Genomic DNA, 20925 nt, shown 5'->3' with positions numbered 1-20925 from the left:
ACAAACATAACATCCAGTTGGCATGGCTGGCATTGGGCCTGGTGCTCAAACAGAAGTCACATGCTGCCGATTAAATATAGCGGCTCTCAAAACCAGCATCGAGTAAATGATCTTCTAAATCGAGCCGCATTCTGTCATCTTCGTTTTGTCGCTGGCCTCCGCCTCCCACTGCCGCCGGGATGGAGGGTTCCTGTCCAGCTCCGACACGCGCATGCAGACATGCTTATCCGCTAAACGCTTCTCCATTAGTTTTTTGTTTCTCATATCGTACATAACTCTGATCAGCAGTATCAGGCACGCTGTGATTATTAGGCTTGGCTGCTAAAATCTGAACATTTTAACGTGCAATTAATCAAACTACAGTGTTGATCGAAACGCCTCTCTCTCTCTTTTAGCTCACACAGGTGTTATGGAAGACTAATGATGGCAAAATTGTTCCACAAAAAATGCGACTGCTCCACAGGAAGTGAAGGGAGAGAAACATTTCTAAATTAATGTTTAAAACAAAATTGCTTCCTTAAAACCTTTCTGAATATAAAAGCCTTGAAAAACAGAGAATTTTGAGACAACAAAACTTTTTTTGAGAACGTGCAAGCAGTGCGTGTTTCTTACATGGGCAGGGTGTCAGAAAGGGGTTKGGCACCAAGAACTAGAAAATAAAATGTATGTTATCTGTCAGTTGTCCCCTGAAAACGTTTGTATGCCTGTGAATTGGAGTGAGTTAGTTGATGTTGAGGTAGTATGACCTGCTTTCTGCCGTGAAAACATCTATTTCTTGCATTTTAATTGGTTGTAGTGCAGCAGAAGGAGCTTTCACATATTTATATGCATATTTATATTTCAGACTTACAAAGTTAGGCACAGTGATTAATCTGATTAAAGTTTTTAATCGATTGACTGCACTATTATAAAGCTTGACACAGCCACATCGCATTTCCATTTTTGAACTTATGAGGGTCTTTTTGAAGGTTTTTTTATTTCTGTTAAATATTAAAATGAGTAAAAATAATTTTTAAAAAATGAATAAGGATTTTACTAATAAATGATGGTGGCAATGAAAGTATTTGAGTGATTGATTGCATGCTGTTTTTTTCTTTCCTTTTTTAGTGTGTGTGTGTGTGTGTGTGTGTGTGTGTGTGTGTGTGTGTGTGTGTGTGTGTGTGTGTGTGTGTGTCACCAGAACCATTTATTTTACTTCAGTTTCTCCAGAACTGTATAGAAGCCGTGTGTCATTGTGAATCAGTAACCCTTCATGCCTGCTGTCTGACTCACACTCGTCCTTTTTGCTTTCGTCTCCCACCATCCTCTGTATCTATTCTCTGTTCTCCTCCGTCGATCTCCTACTGCATTCCTGCCGTCTCGATTCATCTCCATTAACCTCCTTTTCTCTCCGTCCCTCCTCGTGTCCCCGCAGCGTCGCTCAGCAGCCTGTTGATCACTCCCTTCCCGTCCCCCGGCTCCTCGTTGACCAGCAGCTGCGCCTCCAGCTACCAGCGCAGATGGCTGCGCAGTCAGACCACCAGCCTGGAGAACGGCGTTTTCCCTCGATGGTGAGGCGCAACGAGCAGCTGCATCGGCTCTAAAACGGCCTTAATGCCCACGGCAGATCGTAAACCGAATAAATGGATTAGATTTATCCAAAAATGAACAGCAGTCATGTTAGTTTTGCGACATAAACCTTTTTATAGAACATGTTTTAACTTGTTCCAGTTTGAGCAAGGCAAAGCAACTATTTTATCACCTCCAACTTTATTCTAATAAACAATAATATTGTTTTTAGACTGTTTTCAAGTAATATAATAATGAGATGATGACGCAAGAACACATTCTTAAAGATCAGTAAACTTTAAAGTCTGATAAATATTTAACACTGGAACTGGAAGACATTTTAAATAAACGAATACAATTAATTACGAAGCAAAATTATCCTTAAAAAATGTTAGTTCAGACCAAAACACCAGAATGAAGAGTTTTGTCATCCAGTTTTTGTTGGAGAAGAAATAGAAAAACGATAAATCATCCAAATAGAAATTATTGAGCTGCTTTTAATTTATCGTGCAATTAATAACTGTATTGTTTATTGCCACAGGGATATGCTGCTGTGGTGAACAGACTGATGGACATAAAACACCTAAACTGTGAATTAACTAATGAAAATAATGTATAAATACAAACATAATCTAAACAAATTCAATTATAGAGAATGATGAACTAAAAAAAATACAGTGAAAAGAATTATATAAAACTCAAAATCAGCCAAATCAAGACAGAACATTTGTAATACTTAGTAGTAACTCGTACAGCATAATTAAATACAAATATAGAAGTTAACTCTTTTAAATGAAGAAATAAATGCCTAATGAATTCAGGTTGTTTCGACCTGAATGCATTATTCAAACGCTCAGCTTTTCTCAGGTTTTCAGGAGAGTTGTTGCAAATAATGAGGCATTTGTTAAAAACTATTAATCCTAGAAAGTTGGTTTTAGTATTTAGTTTTTTAATTTGCCGCCAGATAAAGTTCTGTTTACTGAATCGTTCCGTCTTTCTGCTCAGTCTGGCTTTTGTAAAGTTTATCGTTGGAGGATTTCCTCTGAGCCAGGAGGCAGCTGGGAAAATGGCAAACGCCACTGCTATGCGCTAATGATCGCTCACAATCACACAGTCCTGTGACGAGACAGGATGTGAACGTAAACCCAGCTGTCGGCCTGCTAATCTCCCAGCACTCCCAGTCTGCCAGCACCAGTTGTAACACTCAAACATGTCAGAATCGGAAAAGTAGCAGATTTTAGATTAGCATTTTTATTTCGGGCTCGTTTTGTTGTCTGAAGTCGACTTCCTGTGAACTCTGCTCTTGTTTAGGTCAGTGGAGGAGAGCTTCAACATGTCGGATGAAAGCGGCGGCCAAAGCCTCGGCGTGATGAGGAAGAAGAAGATCGCCATCGGAGTCATCTTCACGCTGTCGCCAAACCCTGAAGAGAGCAGCCGCTTCCAGGATTTCTTCTTCTCCCACTTCCCGCTCTTTGAAAGCCACATGAACAAATTAAAGAGTGCCATTGAGCAGGTACGTGTCCGCCTGTCTATTTTAAAACAAACTGCTTGGTCGTCTTAACCTTCATGTTAACAATTTTATTTATAAGATTCACAGCTTAATCGACTTTTGCACTTTTGCTTTCTAGAATTCATTCAGCTTATCTTCTGTCCCACTTTCTGTCATTTATTTCCCCACAAATTTCTCTGTTTAACAACTTCAGTGCCAATATTAAAAGTGTGTGTGTGTGTGTGTGTCACTGTCAAGGCCATGAAGATAAGTCGGCGGTCAGCAGATGCCAGTCAGAGAGCTCTGGCTTACAACCGAATGGTCGATGGGCTCAACGAATTCAGGTTAGGCTGCAGCCCACATTCTCCCATCTTCACACTCAAATTATTTTATTTTATTCTTTTTCTACAGCCTGATTTTTTTTTTTATTTTAGCATGCAGCGTTGGAAACAATCTAATTTTCAATGCTTGAATCGCTCAGTTTCATGTCGGTGTTGTATGTTGCCAGGATTAAATGCAGATAAATGGGTGTTATTTTGAGTTGGCAATAAAATCTGTCAATATTGACCAAGTGGCTGCTGCACTGGAGACCAAGAGTGGAAAAACAAGCATGAAAATAATGTCATAGTGCACCATAAAAGACTCCAGACATCACATCTTCCACATTATTTATTTATTTTTTTACATTCAAAACAAAGTATATTTTAGATTCAGAAAACCAAACATCTTAAACTTCAAGTACAATTTGTCTCGTTTTTAAACGAATAAGTAATTATAAACCACACATCATTTAGATGTGGGTGAAGTTACTGGCTGTGAAATGGAGGAAGGAATAGATTTCTGGTTCTGTTCATCAAAGTAACTGTTACATCCATCTGACATTATTTATGTGATGTTTTTGACTTACGGATTCATTTGCAACAGTGATGAATTGCAGGGAGACGAGATTTTCCATGCAGTACTTTTCAATCTCTGGGTAGAGTTCAATTTTCTTGACTTTACCTTTTACATGGCAATATAAGTCTTATGCTTGTATGACTCTTCTGCAACTTTTGGCGTTATTCTCTGCTGCCAAAAGGACTAAATGTTGATTATTGCAACACTTCAGTCTGTTGCAATAATGATTTTTCTTTTTACCAAAAACTGCCTGCTGATCTGGTCTCAGCTGTCCTTTTTTATAAGGACAATTTTGTCTGTTTATGTTATTATTTCTGTTGTTTTTGTTTATTTATTTGGCCATTTAAAATGAAATGCTCTTTAAATTTTAAAGTTTATTCATCTTTGAGAAAGTGTTCTTGCACTATTGTTCTATTACATCATTTGAAAATGGTCGCAAAGCAACAATATGATCTTTTATCGCGATAACTTCTGGGACAATAATTAGTTGTTATTGTGGAAGGTCTATTCACATTTAAATGTTCGATTAGCTAAATGCCTCAAAGCAATTATCACTAAATGTCACCTTAAAGTTTCTTTTTCTGTTTTTTTTTTTTTTTTTTTCAGTCAACCCGTTATGAAATGTTACCACATTTTGTAGTAAAAAAAAAAAAACATTCTCCCCCATGTTACGTTGTAGCCATGATATAGGATAGATGACGGCATCGGATAACAAAGTTGTTTTTATTTCGAGCTGTGTGAAACGCCAGTTCCAGGAAGGCTTTAGGCTGTATTTATGTTGACATTAATTACATACTTGTACATGTTGGGCTGCATCTGCGCGTACGTGGACCTCTGCATTTGTAGGACGTGCTGCCACTGTTCCATGACTGCTTGTTTGCTTGTCATAAAACACACAGTTCACTGTTTGTTCACGCATATCCCTTTCTTTCTCAAGCTCTGCACAACTTTCACTTGCTGCATGCGTGCTGGCAGTTCCTCGTGTGAGGTCTCCGCATTGCTGCGGTCATGTGGCTGCTGACACCTGGCATCAGCAACCCAAGCTGCCTGAGCGGCAACCCTACCTTCCCCAGAACCTGGTCACAAGCGAGCACCAGAATAGTAAATACCGAGTGCCAGCAGGAGAAACACTTGCAGCCCGTTCTGGAGAAGTATCTGCAAAATTTCACCTCTAGACTTGGGGGGGGCCACCTTTGCCATTAAGGGGCTTTGACTTCATGGAACATTAAAGAAAGAAACTGGAAGACATTCCCGCCCGCAGTGCTGATGTGGCTTTGACGTCGTAGGAGGGCGGACACGCACGCATGCCGGCAAAGATAAGCTGCGCACTTAGCAGAGGCACGGGTACATAAAAGTTACAGCAGCAGAAATGTCGCGACACAACAGTAACGTCTGTTGCAGTTCTTTTATTTTCCTCTGCCGCGATAACAAATGATCCCAGAAGTTATTGTGATAAAGAATAATGTTGTTCTATTGAGACCGCGAGGCATAAAAAACGCCAGAGCATCTTTTTGCAGATCAATACATTTTACATTCTAACAAACACTTCACTGCAACGTAAAACAATCTGCCAATGGAACTAGAACTGGGTTGCTAGGTAACGGGCTGGGCTTGGCTGGCGTTGCTAGGTAACGGGCTGGGCTTGGCTGGGGTTGCTAGGTAACGGCACAGCTCTCTGCAAAAATCTGCCAATGGAACCAGAACAGTTTACTTAAAACAAGCTTGCATTTCTTGCTGAAAAGTTACTTATGTGATTTTTGTCTTATTTCAAGTGTGTGAATATATCTGCAAAAATAAGAGCCTGTTTTAAGTCAATAATCCCTTAATATTGATTATTTCACTACAAATATGGGGGAATATCTTATAAGAATTAATCTGCCAATGGAACAAGTATGTTTTCATCAATATTATTAAAACAAGTTCCCACATCTTGCACTAAGATAATTTCACTAGAACATAAACCAAAATACTTAGTAATATTTTGTTTTTTTTTCCAGTGTTAACACTGCAACTAGAAGACATTTTGAATTATCTATAATAAACAAAACGTACAATTTAATATGAAGTCATTCATATTCCAAAAGGACAAGCTGAAACCAAAACACTAGACTGAAGATTTTATCAGTACCAGTATTTTGTAGAAAGAGAAAAGAGGAAGGTTGTTTTTTAATTTATCAAGTGATTAATTGATTTGATTTTGGGGACTGTTTTGTTACTGTAGTGCGCATCATTTTTATTTATTTATTTTTAGTAATGAAGGCTCCATCCGAATGAAAATGAACCGTTGGAATAATTCGTTTCTGGCCTCTAGAAATGGCATCGTGACGCCAGTCGGTGTCTCCTGGTCAGTGTTGACCTCCATAGTGAGGTAATAAAAATCTGGCCTCCCACCGACCCGTCGGTTTCATTCCCCCGATCCGAGGCCAGCTCTTTTTAAGTTCACCTGAACAGCTGCAGCAGGGATACTGAAACTAGATTTCCCTGCTCATGTAGCGCTGGCTGGCTCTCAGACCTCCATACAATCGCAAACACTCAGCGAACAAACACACAACAGACGGCGAAGGGTCAGCAGAGCTGAGGGAACATTAAGCCGTTCATAACAGGAATGTCTGACACATTATTGGGTCATTTGATGCCGATGGTGACGCGTTGCCTCTGGTGACGAACAGAAAGTCTGGAGATGTTTTTTTGAAATGTGAGGAGTTGCTTCTTAGTTTCCTACGAGTTTCTGCTTCTCCTCTGTTTTCTAATACTTATTTTTTTATTTATTTTTTATTTTTTTAAACTTGCTGGACTCTCAAATGTCACTTGTAGAAATTTGTATTGGAGGGCAGGTTAAAGTTGCTTCGCTAAACCTTTTAATCACAAACAAATTAGTCGTACAATACATTAAAATTAGCTCAGTATTTTCCATTTGCATGATTTATTGTTTTTCTCTTACTACAAAAAGCTTCAGTTTGGTGTTTTGGTCTCAACTAGCTCTTGTTTTTGAAGGATAACTTTGTTTACATGGACTTTATAATTCATTTTATTAGTCGTGTCTGTTTTGTTTATTTATTTTGCATATTTAACATATCTTCCAGTTCTGTTCATTGATCTTTAGGAATGTGTTCTTGCATTTTTCATGAAAATAGTCTCAAAACAACCATGTTATTTATCACAATAATTTCTGGGACAATTTATCATCCAGTAAAATCTGTTGTTGTGACAGACCGTAGGTCTTTGAATCAATTGAGTATATGTATAAATGCTGCTTTGGAAATATTTTTTCTTCGTAAATATGTTGAACTTTTTGCCGTTTGACACCTGGTCGATTCACTGAACTCTCTACAGGTCAGAGGTCAGGAGTTGAATCTGTTTCCAGATGTCGATCTCCAGAGATCAGTTGCTCGAGTTGTTTTCATCCCTTATCAGCATCTCTTTGACGCCATGTGACCCGGTTGATTGCTGCTGATGAGCTTTGTTACACCGAGCCAAACTATTTCAAGCTCATCAGACGGCGGGTGAATTTGCATCTTTAAGATTTTTCCAGAGCGTGAAATCTTGGCCCGAGGCCGAGACGCGCTCGCCAACGCCCCACGTTCAACGGAGAACGCTGGTTGTTCTCAGTGGACAAATGCCCAAAGAGCTGCGCAACATACATGCTACACACACACACACACACACACACACACACAGTGAGGGTCTCCCATAGCCTCAGTGCAGACAGTGAAGCTCTGTGAACTAAGATCTCCTTTGTTTCCCATGAGACAATAATGTGTCTGTTTTCTCCTCCCTCATTCCCCTTTCTCCCCTCGCCATACCTCGTCTCCAGGATGACCATCTGTGACCTCTACACGATGCCCCGCGTGGCCGAGCCCGTCTGGCTCACCATGATGTCCGGCGCGTCGGAGAAGAACCAGCTCTGCAGCCACTTCATGAGGGAGCTGGCCGTACTGATGGAGCAGGCCTCCAAAAACCAGTTGAGTGTCGTCTTTTGTCAAACACTGGAAAATCTAAGCTATTATTTAAACAAAACAAAAAAAAAACTAAATCCTTCCTCAAATCGCAACAAGAAAGGACGCCCGTTGTCTAAAATGTTTCACATTTCTGCATCTGTGCTGGTTTGTTACTTCAGGGTGCAGAGAAATGCTTGCAGATCGACACACACTGTTCATTCTCTTCCCAACAAAACTTACACACACACTGTGACAGCTTCAGCTTTACTCTGTTTCTGTCTTGGAAACAAAAAAACCAAATGAAGGGATCCCTGCCAGACTCGAGCTCCTTATTGTCACAGTGGCAAAGTCGAGTCGAGCTGCAGAGCATTTTGCGTGCATGAATCAGTGATTTGTTGAACATGTTCAAGACTTTTTAAATGATTTTTCCTGCCTGATCTAAATATACTTAAGTAAACTTCTTAATTAGAGGCAGTAATTTCTTGATTTTTACCCAGAGAAAATTCAGAACGTGCTTTATTCATCAAGATTGTGAGCAGAAATGAAGGAATTTTACAAGTATATGCAGCCAATTTCATTTTTTGTATAAGAAAAATCCAGTTTTTCAATCATTTTTTTCCTTATAAAAAGGATTTTAAACCACAAATTAACATTATAGTTCAGAATTTTAGTGCTTTATAAAAGTCCATGCATATTTATTTATAATCATTTACCTTTTCTTTACAAAAACAATGTAATTCATAAAGACTTCAGCTTAAGCTGATTAAAATCAAGTTAAAAAGAATATTTATTGTTTTTTGCAGAGGTTTATCTGGTTCCAGCTAACATTACTGAAAGATGAAACATAACAGGAAAGAGAACAGAGAGGATTTATTGTTCATTTTTAAAAGTAGTGTATTGACACTACATTTAGATGTTTTTAAACTCCTTCTATGTATCAAAGTATACACATTTAAGCTCAAAGTGTTAGAATTGCACCCTGTTGGGGGGGATGCATCTGCAGACTGAAGAAGGTGAGAAATCTTAGTTTTGACTCCATTAATCAACAGAAAAAACATCAGATTTATCAGCAGATCACCAATCAGAAGATGATCTGATTCAAAGTGAGTTTGTTTGACTCGCTTTGCGTTGGTGCAAACTAAGATTCCAAACCCCCACAGACTCATTAACTAAAATCCTAAAACGGCGTCTGGTCAGTAGCAGCTTATTTCCTAACAAGCATGACTTCATAGCCAGAGTTTCCATTTCTGCTGGTTACCGTGACATTCTCCAGGCTGCATCTTCATGCTGTTGACTGCAGGTTGCCATGGGAACTTGTGGTTGTACTCATCGTGCGGGATTCTGTCGGTAAGCCCTGTGACTGACGTGGCTGACGGCCGCCGCTTTTGTTCTGGCACGTGATGGAACCGGGCTTCCATTATTGTTATTAGTGTTGCAGCTTTGAGTCATGAGACAGGAAGGGAAGTAGACGCTCCGCTGTGAGGTAGAAATGAGAAGTGAATCACGAGAATCGAGTGTGTTCATGTGTGTTTCTGCTCTGACAAGGTGGTTTGCTCGGAAAGGGAAAAGTGCGGTCAAATGTAGCAACAGGAAATTTGGTTTTACCCGAATAAGGTCGGGAGGAAACATCCTTTCTGAACGCTCTTTTGTGCCGTTTCCCAGGTTCCTTCCTGCGTTACTAACAGCCATCCTGACCAATCATCTGGCCTGGGTGCCCACCGTCATGCCCAATGGGCAGCCGCCAATTAAGATCTTCCTGGAGAAGCACTCCTCACAGAGCGTAGACATGCTGGCAAAGACGCATCCCTACAACCCCCTCTGGGCACAGCTTGGTGAGACTGACACACACACTCACACACACACACAGAGATATCTAAAGAGAGAGATAATAACTTTATTCTGTCAAGGCTCTATATGTCAACTTCCATAAAGTTCATAAACTTGAATTAAGATCATCTTCCCCACATAAAGACATTTTAAAATTGTGTAGCCATATTTAATGTTTTATAAAAGCATACAAACACTGGAATACATCAACAATTTTAAATTAAGGCTGCAATCATCCAGTTGTTTAACAATAATAATAATAATAATATGTGGATCTTTAGATGTGTTTTAATAATTAATGTGGAAGATTCTTATGTTGTTTTAAAGCAGTTTTTGTTAAATTTCCTTAAAGCAGCAGCAAATCCATTTGGGTTTTCAAAACGTGACAATGCTGACACCTACTGCCGAACTGTAGAAACTGCAGCTTAGTTAATTTAATTTCCATCTTTAAGAAAGAGCCCAAGTCGAGGCAAATACTTTTTTGCACATAATAACATCTGGAGTTATCCAGAATAAGGTTAAACAATAAAATAAGTTTAAAAAAAAAGTCAATCAAGTTTATTTTTATAGCACATTTCAGCAGCAAGGCAGTTCAAGGATTAAAAAACCCATCGAGATTAAAAACCTCTTTTTCAAGGAAATCCTTTCCAACAAATGCAAGACAGAAAAATAAACAGTTTTAAAAAGGTGTTTTATAAGATAAAACAGAAAAATAAAAAGTCACAAAAACAACATGCAGTCACCGATTGCAAAACCAGAAACAAACATTACATTTTGACAAGTGACTTCATCAAATATGTTGATCAATGTTTCATTTATTATGTTTCAAAACCCACTATAACCAGTCTAGATTTAAATGAACTCGGTGTTTCGGCTGTTTTTCAGTTTTCTGAAGTTTATTCCAGATTCATGGTGCATAGAAGCTGAATGCTTCTTCTCTGTTTGGAGCCGAGAGATCTGGAACATTGGTCCAACAGCAGCAGATCTTTAATCTATAATTCAGTGATTTATAAACTACTAGCAGTTTAAAGTCTCTCAGTGATGGACTGAAGAACTTGGTGGTGTAGAACTAGATAGTGTAGAACCGGGTGGTGTTTCTACCCTCCTGGTACTGAACTCCAGCTGCAGCTTCTGGATCGTTGGTTTGTCTCTCTGACCTGCTGCAGGAACCAAAGTTTCTCTGGTCTCAGACTTTAGTCCTCTGGTCCTGAAATGTTCTGCAGCTGCTAGAAGGTCCACTGTGGAACCAAAGGGTCAGGGCAGAGGTCAGCCTGATGTCTGGTTTGCAGCTGTAACAGCTGAAGCTGTGCGTTATCTCTAGATCTATAGCTCTAGATCGTTCCTCTTCCCTCCATTTTGTTCAGTTAATCAACGTGGCTAAAGATAAACACCTGGATGAGTTTCTCTGGATCTTATCCTGGACGAGTTGGTTGATTGAATCTGTAAGCAAAGCATTCTTGATGCTGTTTTGAAGTAGTCCCTCTCTTATTTTGTAGGGGACCTATACGGGGCCATCGGGTCTCCGGTGCGGCTGTCGAGGACGGTGGTAGTCGGGCGCAGACAGGATCTGGTCCAGAGGCTCCTCTACGTTCTCACGTACTTCATCCGCTGCTCGGAGCTGCTGGAGACCCACATGCTGGACAGCGCCGAGGACGAGGCCATCGTCATGCCCGGCTCGCTTATCACCACTTCCCTTAGAAAAGGGGAGGTGGAGGAGTCGGACTACGTTCTGGTTACCGTCCACAAGCCCAGCGGGGACTACCTGTCCCAAGGAGCCCACAGCCAGCAGACGGAGGCCGAGGACAGCAGCTACCGCTCAGACAACAGCCTGCAGAGCAGCACGTACACCGACATGGAGGTGGAGCACAGCGACCCGCCCAAAGAGGAAGACGAGGAGGAAGAGGACGAGGAGGACAGCAATGTGAGCCAAGGGTCCAGGAGTAGTGTGCTTCAGTCGAGAACCATCGAGGCCACGATTTCCCAAATCAGAGCCGCGGCGGTCGCAGAGGCCGGAGAGCTGCAGAGGGAATCGTGCGACGTCCCGGTGGAAACGGTGCTGCGACTCGGCGCCGCCTCCCCCAGGAAGCAGGCCTCTGTCCTGGAGGCTCGCACCAAGGGAGACCTCAAACTTCCTGATTCAGCCTCACCCACAGAGCTTGCATCAAGTTTGTCTCTCTCTTCTGTCACTGCAGACTGTAGAAACTCAGCTGAAGCTGAGACGGAAGGAGTCCTGGCCAGCAAAATGCAGGGTCTCTGGCCTTCAGGGGCCACTTATGAGAAGAAGCCCCCTGATAAGACCTCTGCTGTTCCAGTACCTGTATTACCTGGAAGTACTATGACATTACCAATGGTCCTGGCTGAGGAAGAGGGGCCAGCAAACAAAGTGACTTTCCTTATCGGAGACTCCTTGTCTCCCGAGTCGGACACAGAGAGTCAGAGGCGGAAGATGAAGGCGGAAATCAAAAAACACAAGCAATACCTGCATTCGAAGACCATCGGCACCGGTGCAGTTGAGGACCAAACCAATCAGACCAAGGCAACTCCAGCTCTGCAGCGGGTGTCCAGCACCATCCCCCAGTGGAGCAGCAAATGCTCAGACTATTGCAGCGAGTATTTTGGTTCGGAGAACGAGGAGACGAGGACGTTGCGCAACCAGGAGGCAACCACGGACAATATGCACAAACATTTACTGAATCCGTCTGGGATTCCTCCGCTTCATGAACTCAGTTTTCAAAATGCACTAAGTAGTCGGAGTTTGGACACGACTTTGGGCTCCAGCAGGAAGCGGGACACTTCTTCTTCTTCTTCTGCCTCTGCTCAGAGGAGGTGCAGGTGTAGTTCCACAGACTCGTCCGACGCCTGCTGCTGCAGAAGCTGTCCTGCAGAACACGACAAAGATCCACCGCCGTGTGCCGCTCTCCGCCAGGAGGGAAACGACGGCAACAGGGACCAAAAGTACCAGGCGGCCTCCGTCAACGACTGGGAGATACCGCGCAACGAGAGCTCGGACAGCGCGCTCGGAGACAGCGAGAGCGAAGAGACGGAGGACTGGCAGGAGGAGGTGCTGGTTCCCTTCCCGGGGTGAGTCCGACAAACTCCTTCTGTTTTCGCTCCAATCAGCTCAAACAGAAGCATAGATTTACATTCTTACTGTATATTTTGGTTTCTGCAGGGCAAAATTAGTGGAGAACTACTCCAAGCCGACCATTGCCAATTTCGGTCGGTCTCTGTTCGGAGGGTACTGCCCCGCCTACGTTCCAGACTTTGTTCTGCACGGCATCCCGAGCGACGAGAAGCTGCGGCAAAACCTCGTGTCAGAGTTGAACCACGCTGTTCAGGTAAACGTCAAAAAAAAAAAAAAAAATCGTTTCCATAAATCTGTGCAGATGTTTCTCCTGAAAAACCGCGACAATAAATTGTCCCAGAAGAACAAACCCAGTTGTATTTGTTTAGCTAATTATTTTTATACATTTATTGGTTATTGTGACGGTCTACATGACTGCATGGATGTTTAAAGAAATGCTGCAAATTAAGAATGAATGTTTCTTTCTTTAGTTAACTATTGAAGGATCTCGTTGTAGCCTTTTGATAAAATCCTGTTTGTCCTGTGCAGCATCCTGTGTTGGACGAGCCTATTGCCGAGGCCGTCTGCATTATCGCAGACACGGACAAGTGGACGGTCCAGGTGGCCAGCAGCCAGAGGAGAGTCACCGACGTTACCAAGCTGGGAAAAGAGGTTCTGGTGTCCAGCCTGGTTTCCAACATCCTGCAGTCCACCCACCAGCTCTACAAGCTCAACCTTTCGCCTAACTTTGTACGTCACAACATTCAGGTTTCCTTTTATCGAATATTACTCCTGTTTTCTAATTGCTGCGTTCCTCCTCCAGTGTATAATGCATCTTGAAGATCGCCTGCAGGAGATTTATTTCAAGAGTAAAATGCTTGCGGAGTATTTGAAGGGCCAGACGAGAGTCCATGTGAAAGAGCTGGGCATGGTGTTGGGGTAAGCACTGGTTTCCCGCTTCCCTCCACTGCAGAGTTCCCAAAAATTATACAACTACTTCAACATATTTCACTTAAAAGTAAAACGTGGCAAGAAATCACTCAAGTAAGAGTAAAATGGTATTTGGGAAAAAGTTTACTTCTTCCCAAATCAAAAAAACTGCACCCAAAATATAAAGTTTAAAATTGTGTATAAATGTTTCCAAATCAGTTTCTTTCAATAAAAAAACTTTAATTAAAAACTGCAGGTGTGTCTGCATCTGGAAAACTTTTGGTTAAAACATGTTTGTTTTTCATCCAGTGGATAGAAAATCCATAAATTTACTCAAGTAAGAGTAGAGATGCTTCATAACAAAATTACTCCAGTAAAAGTAGAAAGTATCCGTCCAAGAAATTACTCAAGAGTAAAAAAGTATTTGGTAAAAAGACTTCTCAAGTACTGATCATTTAATATTTAAAAAATACATCATTAGACTGAGCAAAATGTAAAGTTGTGTGAAAATGGTGGTGTTTTAAGGATGAAATGCATATAAGTAGTAAAAAAATAAAATTTGGTGCAGCTTTGCATTAAAAGTGTCATTATTTACCGACTGGCTCTTCGTTTGTCTCATATTTTGCCTCCTGTTTGCAGGATTGAGTCCAGCGACCTGCCCCTGCTGGCGGCCGTGGCCAGCACTCACTCCCCTTACGTCGCCCAGATCTTACTATGAGACTTCTTCTGGATTTGGGTGAACGGAACAGTCAGCTGGACAAACTTCGGTCCTCAAACAGCCGTCCATGCCCGCCCGCTAACCCGGTCAGCTCTGCTGCACGTCACGTCGCCACAAACGCGGGACGACGACGCAGTGTGGATGTTTGACCACGTGGCGGCGGCAGAGAGTTAAAATGGAGCAGGTGACTGAATGTTCATTTTAAAACTCTTAACTGTTTTGGAAGCAAAAGCCAAAGACTACAAATTTATCCAAGTGAAATCTAAATTTGAAGACGCCTACACCGTGCTTTGAAATCATTTTTAATTAACTCCACTGCTTTCATTTCCTGTACAATCTTAAACGTGGCACTATGAAGTTGAACTTAAAGCTAATTTTCCCTGGTTGCCATGTTTGTCTCATTTTCATGTTTTTGTTTACAAGTTCTTCATTTGAATGATTTTAATGGTTTTGCAACAAGAGATGCCCCCTCTGCCTTAAAATAACCCCACTTTTTTTTCTTTTAGTCATATTCAAGTAAATCAGTTTATTATTATTATTATTATTATTACAAAGAAGTAAAACGTATATTTGAATTTGCTAAAAGTGCTTTGATGCTATTATCCAAGGTACATCACTACCTCAGATCTTATGGGCAGTGGCTGATTTACAGTTGCCCCACAGAAAACCGTGAGGTAAACTTTATTATAAATTTTAATCAAAGGAATGTTGACTGTGTAGACTATATGCTGTGTTCTTTAAAATAAAAAAGGGAAGGCTGAATAAATGTATTTTTGCATCTCAAAGTGACTGAGAAGGGGCCCTTTATACTGTGGAAAAGCGAAAACCTCCATTGTCTGTTTTCCAACCAAAATGCTGAAGTATTTTCAAACTTTTCTATATACGTCACCTTTTATTTCTTATGTTTACTACTTTAGGACAGGACTAGTGTATAACGAGTGTATATGGACTGGTTCACACTATTTTCAGTTTTCTTTTCTTAACAGTTTTACACAGAATAAGAAAAACTACAGCAGGATTTAGTGGCAGATTTGCACTACTGTCAGTTGCACCTCTGCTTGCACATAAAGTAAAACCTGCTGCAGGAAAAACAGAAGTTTCCTAATTTGCAACATTTTCTGTTCCTTTTGACTCTAAAAATGCAGAAATGGAAGGTTTTGCCATCGTCCTGTGCTGCTTTTAAAACGGCTTCTTCTGGATCATGTCATAAATCAACTTTAATACAAAACTTCTTATTGCCTTTTTTTTTTTTTAGAGATAAAGCAGCTGTGATCCTGAATAGTGGACAGTGGTTCTCAGTTTGCTCATCCAAGTTGCACCCTGAATATAATCCAAGTCTTAATGGAGAAAGGGCACGAATGTTTCTTTTTGCTGTTGGTTAATAAATGCTTCTGTGTATTAAAGATGCTTCACTATATCAGCCGACCTTAAACAAGATGGCTATCGTAGATTTATATCTCTGCTTTTCCTTCTTTGTACATGAGTAAGTTATTTAGTTGCCCCTATGTGTAATGGGTTGTGTAAACTGTACATTCTTGTTTTTGTTTTTTTCATGTATTTGTACAGAATGTCTTTTATGAATCGTCACCTTCAACAATTTTTTTTTTTTTCCCAATTTTCTGGGAATGTTGTGCAATAAAAATGCTGAGAATTTCAGATTCTGAAAGTTTTTTTCTTTCACCAAGAAAGTTGGTTTCATTTCTGGAACAACGAAGGAGACAAACAAAAAATTTTAAACAGATTTTATTATATATATTTGTTTTGTTAATATTGTTTCTACACGTTTACAATAATTGAGAAAAGAGTTGCATAATTTTAGAATTATTAGAATTGGAAATGTTTTTATTCATCTGTCCCACCACTTTGGTCAGTCTTTTACTTTTTAACCATCCATCAGTCCATCATTTTCCCCTCGTTATTTAAATTTTCTCTTCTTCCATCAGTTTATCCATAAATCTGATTGGTCATGCATTAATTTCCTCCAGTCATTTGTTATTTCATCCAATTTTTTCTTTCTGTCCAGTTTCCATACCACCTTTTCCTTTCTGCTTCTGTATGCGCTTTTATATTTAAAAAAAATAACTAAACCTGGACTGCCAACTTTAAAAAATTCAGCCCAGAAATTTAAAACATGAAACATGTGAGAGAGCCTAAAAGAAAAGAAACTCTTGTTCTCTTGATAGGCGGCAGCTAAACCACATCTGGACCACACATTTTTACTTTTCCCCACCTTTAAATTCATCACTGGTCCTCAGCTCCACCCGACGGAAAGAAAAACGAACACAAACACACTTATGCAATAAAAGAAGAAAGAAAGGGAGGAAAGTTCAAGGCTCAGAGTAACAGAAGAGCAGCTGTGGGTCAACTGCCTTCAGGCTTTGTGGTAAAATCAAGCTGTTATTCTGCTAAACTTTAAAATAAATGTACAGTTTCTTGTTTTTTTTATTTTATTTGTATTTTGTTTATAAAAGAAACTTTTTAATCAGTTTAATTTGATGTATTATGCTGAAAAGTAATGCTACATTTATTAACGGACATACGTTTATATAAAAAAATATTCATCAATAAAACTGTGTGACACTTAAAATCTGTAATTTTGAAACCACCATTATAGTAGCAATCTGATTTTAAAACTTTTAATTTGTCTATTTTGTTTTTCCTTATAAAACACTTAACAGCAGCATTGAGAGTTGCTTACAAGAAACATTTAGGTTTCCATTTATTTATATTTATTCCGAACTGGCTTTTAAAAACAAGAAAACAAGTAATAAAGTAGGAGAAGAAAAAACGTGCTTACGTAACCAAGAACAAAATAATTAGCTTACCACTACTTTTGTATTTCAAACGGAGTCGGAATTGAACAATTATTTAATCTTTAATTAAATGCATCACGTACCGGCTCAGCATTTAACAATAGGACATAAAATATTAAGTTATGTATTTTTCGTAGAAGTAGTGAACTGAGAATTGAAATTACAATAATAGATGGAAGTTATTTTAATCATAGATTTAATTCAGCCAAACTAACCAGGAATACGCTGAGAGTTTTGCTGCCTTCCATGACATTCCACAAACTGTGTATTTTCCAGTTTTTGTGCTGACGTCTGTGTTAGAAATGTAAGCTAGTTAGGGACACGTTTTAAACACATTGTGGAGGGCTGTATTTATTTCCWCTAACAAATACACAATGACAATAAAACCAGCTTTGAAGTGTGGAATTTAACTGTAGGATTTTATAAGATCCAACATTTTATAAGACGAAACTCAAATCGGGCTCTGAATGTTCTACAATCACCCGGGTGTTTATTTTCCGACCGCCGTGAACGCAGCACCACTAACAGATGTCGTCAACTCTTGGCTCTGCTGGAGGAGGGATCAAAAAAAAAAAAAAAAAAAAAAATCTGAACTCCTGGATATGACTGACGCTGGCTTCCGAAGTGGAGTTTACTTTTTTACCCAAAATGTGCCGAAAACAAGCGAACAGGTCACACACACGTTAGTTCCTGTCACACTTTAATGGCGTTTTCTAGTTTTCGTACGCGTGGGGACAGCGAGTTAGCTGAAAGTGAAGTTTTTTTCCTTCTCTTCAGGAGAAGAAGGAGTTCCCGGTCGGTTCGTTTGGATTAAACTCCATCCACGCTCGGCTGGACGACCACGATATCCATGAGGATGTGATTTATTTTTTGTTCGGTTCGGCTAAGGAGCAGCCAGGAGGCAAGAAGTGATATCATAAAGGAGTAAAGAAATAAGACAAAACCTGAAGAGGGTTTGAACCGAAGTTATGAAAATGACCGGAGCCATGGAAACTTCTTTTAAGCTGGCTTTAAAGAAGCCGCCCCCCTTCCGGACGGCAGAGGTAAATAAAACCATCCTATCTTCTTTTTTTTTTAGGGGAAAATTAGCAATTCCTTGCTAAAGTTAGTTAAAATGACATATATTAGCCCCACTTTAGAGGGGGAATAAGGGGAAACCCTTCCTTATTTCTGCTTTCTGTGGAGTTTCACTGAACCGAGTCGATAATGAGTTTCTTGCGGCTTAAATTACCCGTTTAATTAGAACTTATCACCAGAATCAAATGCTAATAGGTGAGGGGACAACATACGGTACACCATGCAGAACCACGAGTCTGTAAAACAGAAAGGCGTGGAAACGGTGCGTGTTTTTCTGACACCCTTTGAGTTGTTTGTACTTTAAATTCAGTGCAGAAATGGCAAAAGGAAAAAGGCATGTGACCAGAGAATAAGAGGGTCCAATCTAAATAAATTTTCTGTAAAACAATTCATCTTTGAAATTGTGTCTTTTAAAAAAAAAGTTCATATTAATTAATAAAGTTACTATTATTTATGTTGCCAGAAAATTATTGACATTTCATCTATTTCAGTACCTCAGTTAATAACACTAAAAACTTTTTTAAACACAGATATGTGTTATATAAAACGATATATTGTCTCAGAAGTTATTGCAATAAATGATAATATTGTTGTTTTGTTACCATTTCAGGTAATATAATGACATAATGATGCAAGAACACATTATCAAAGATAAATAATGTTTACATTTAACGCTGGGACTAGAAGATGTTTCAAATATTCAAAATAAACAAAACAACAAAAATAATTATAGAGTCTTTGTAAACAACATTTTCCTCCAAAAAATGGTCTAGTTGAGATTAGACTTGTCACAATAATTAATAAATCAATTAATTGCATGATAAATTAAGCTCAATAATTTACAATTGCATGATTTATCGTTTTTGTCTTTTCAATTTTTCTAAAACAAAACTGGATGATTAAACAAAACTAATTCATTTTAATTGGTGTTTCTGTTTATTTATGTATTCAAAATGTCTTCCAGCTCCAGTGGTAAATGCTCATTAGAATTTATGCCATTAAACTATTTAAAAATGGTTCTAAAACAACAACATTATCGTTTATCAAATTAATGAGCTTTGGAACATTTAGGGAAAAGTATTTTTTGTTAAACAGATGAAGGACATATTCCACGTTTAAATTAGCAGAACGGACTTTTGTTCAGGTCTATTTCAGAGGATTTGGTTGTTTGGGAAAATCCGTCTTTATTACACGTCTGCCTTGCTGAAGCCCAACCTGACGTCACAGCTTCTCCTCTCAGGCTCCTGCTTTACCCTCAGGATGCAGTTTGTGTAAACCCTAAGCAAGGGTGACGCCAGTAAAATGTGCTCATTTCTTCGTTCCCATCCTCCTCTTCGTCCTCCTCCTCCTCCTCCCTTTCATGAAGCTGGGGAAACACAGCTGGCCTGTCAGTTCTTCGGTTACACTCCCTGCCCCAAAAATAGCTCCCGCTGTACTCCCATCCATGTTCGACTGCTGGCAGCCGTTTTGGGCGCGCACTTTTTCAGTCGGCTACCAGAAAAAGGAAAACCGTTTCTGAGAAGTTTTCCTTGTCTGATGTTTGTTTGGGTGTAAATTGGCTCCTTTAGCACCTTTACAGAGAGGCTTTTGTGCAAATCATAACAGCCATGTTTTGTTCACAAACATGAGACACACAGAAGATTGTAGACCACATCATCAGAGTCTAGAGGGTCACATCTATGTATAAACATAGATGTGGCCCTATGTTTACATATTTTACTCAGATTTATCAAAATTTCCATCCATCCATCCATTTTCTTCCACTTATCCGGGGTCGGGTCGCGGGGGCAGCAGCTTCAGAAGGGAGGCCCAGACTTCCCTCTCCCCAGCCACTTCTTCCAGCTCCTCCGGGGGAATCCCAAGGCGTTCCCAGGCCAGCCGAGAGACATCGTCCCTCCAGCGTGTCCTGGGTCTCCCCTCCTCCCGGTGGGACCTGAACTCCTCACCAGGGAGGCGTCCAGGAGGCGTCCTGACCAGATGCCCGAGCCTCAACTGGCTCCTCTCGACGTGGAGGAGCAGCGGCTCTACTCTGAGTGCCTCCCGGATGACCGAGCTTCTCTCTCTAAGGGAGAGCCCAGCCACCCTGCGGAGGAAACCCATTTCGGCCGCTTRTAYCCGTGATCTCGYTCTTTCGGTCATGACCCAAAGCTCATGACCATAGATGAGGGTGGGAACGTAGATCGACCGGTAAATCGAGAGCTTTGCTTTTTGGCTCAGCTCTCTCTTCACCATGACGGACCGGTACAGCGCCCGCTTCACGGCAGACGCTGCCCCAATCCGCCTGTCGATCTCCCGCTCCCTTCTTCCCTCATTTGTGAACAAGATCCCCAGATACTTAAACTCCTTCACTTGAGGCAGGACGACCCCCCTGACCCGGAGAAGTCAAAATTTCTCTTCAGTAATTTTGTTATAATTGGCAGCTGACGAGGAACTGTAATCTGTAATCAATCTGCGTACATTTACTTTAAAATGTATTTTTCCCCCAATTCAAAAAGACTAAGGTGTGTTACCGTTAACTATGTTCTCTTGAAGCCTAAATTACATCAATAAGTTCCTCCAGTTTTCCACAAACTCACACAAAATCAACAAATCTCCACATTTTTTCTGATTTTACTGCAGTTTTC

At 40.4% G+C, this 20925-nt stretch overlaps 2 protein-coding genes across 11 annotated transcripts in view; both read left to right on the top strand.

The window, feature by feature from the left end:
* fnip1 (folliculin interacting protein 1) overlaps positions 1-16067 on the top strand; it is a 37217-nt gene extending 21150 nt beyond the window's left edge. For all 4 annotated transcript variants that reach the window (XM_008426872.2, XM_008426870.2, XM_008426873.2 and 1 more), the window contains 10 exons: positions 1415-1550; positions 2860-3061; positions 3296-3381; positions 7749-7895; positions 9535-9704; positions 11196-12780; positions 12872-13037; positions 13313-13513; positions 13587-13702; positions 14333-16067. In XM_008426872.2, the coding sequence (XP_008425094.1) occupies positions 1415-1550; positions 2860-3061; positions 3296-3381; positions 7749-7895; positions 9535-9704; positions 11196-12780; positions 12872-13037; positions 13313-13513; positions 13587-13702; positions 14333-14411 (2888 nt within the window). In that variant the 3' untranslated portion in view covers positions 14412-16067. The remainder of the gene's footprint in view (positions 1-1414; positions 1551-2859; positions 3062-3295; positions 3382-7748; positions 7896-9534; positions 9705-11195; positions 12781-12871; positions 13038-13312; positions 13514-13586; positions 13703-14332) is intronic.
* A 1726-nt stretch (positions 16068-17793) lies between these two features.
* Positions 17794-20925, top strand: part of rapgef6 (Rap guanine nucleotide exchange factor (GEF) 6) — a 145091-nt gene continuing 141959 nt past the window's right edge. For 4 of the 7 annotated variants that reach the window (XM_008426867.2, XM_008426862.2, XM_008426865.2 and 1 more), the window contains exon 1: positions 17803-18267. In XM_008426867.2, coding sequence (XP_008425089.1) covers positions 18193-18267 — 75 coding nt within the window. In that variant the 5' untranslated portion in view covers positions 17803-18192. Of the gene's footprint in view, positions 18268-20925 lie in introns of all 7 variants that reach the window. The other 3 variants (XM_008426850.2, XM_008426851.2, XM_008426849.2) reach the window with 3 other exon arrangements.

This window comes from Poecilia reticulata, linkage group LG14, assembly GCF_000633615.1.
Source record: "Poecilia reticulata strain Guanapo linkage group LG14, Guppy_female_1.0+MT, whole genome shotgun sequence".
NCBI lineage: Eukaryota > Metazoa > Chordata > Actinopteri > Cyprinodontiformes > Poeciliidae > Poecilia > Poecilia reticulata.
Note: the sequence above shows the minus strand (reverse complement) of the source record. Positions and strands in the feature narration are given on the sequence as shown.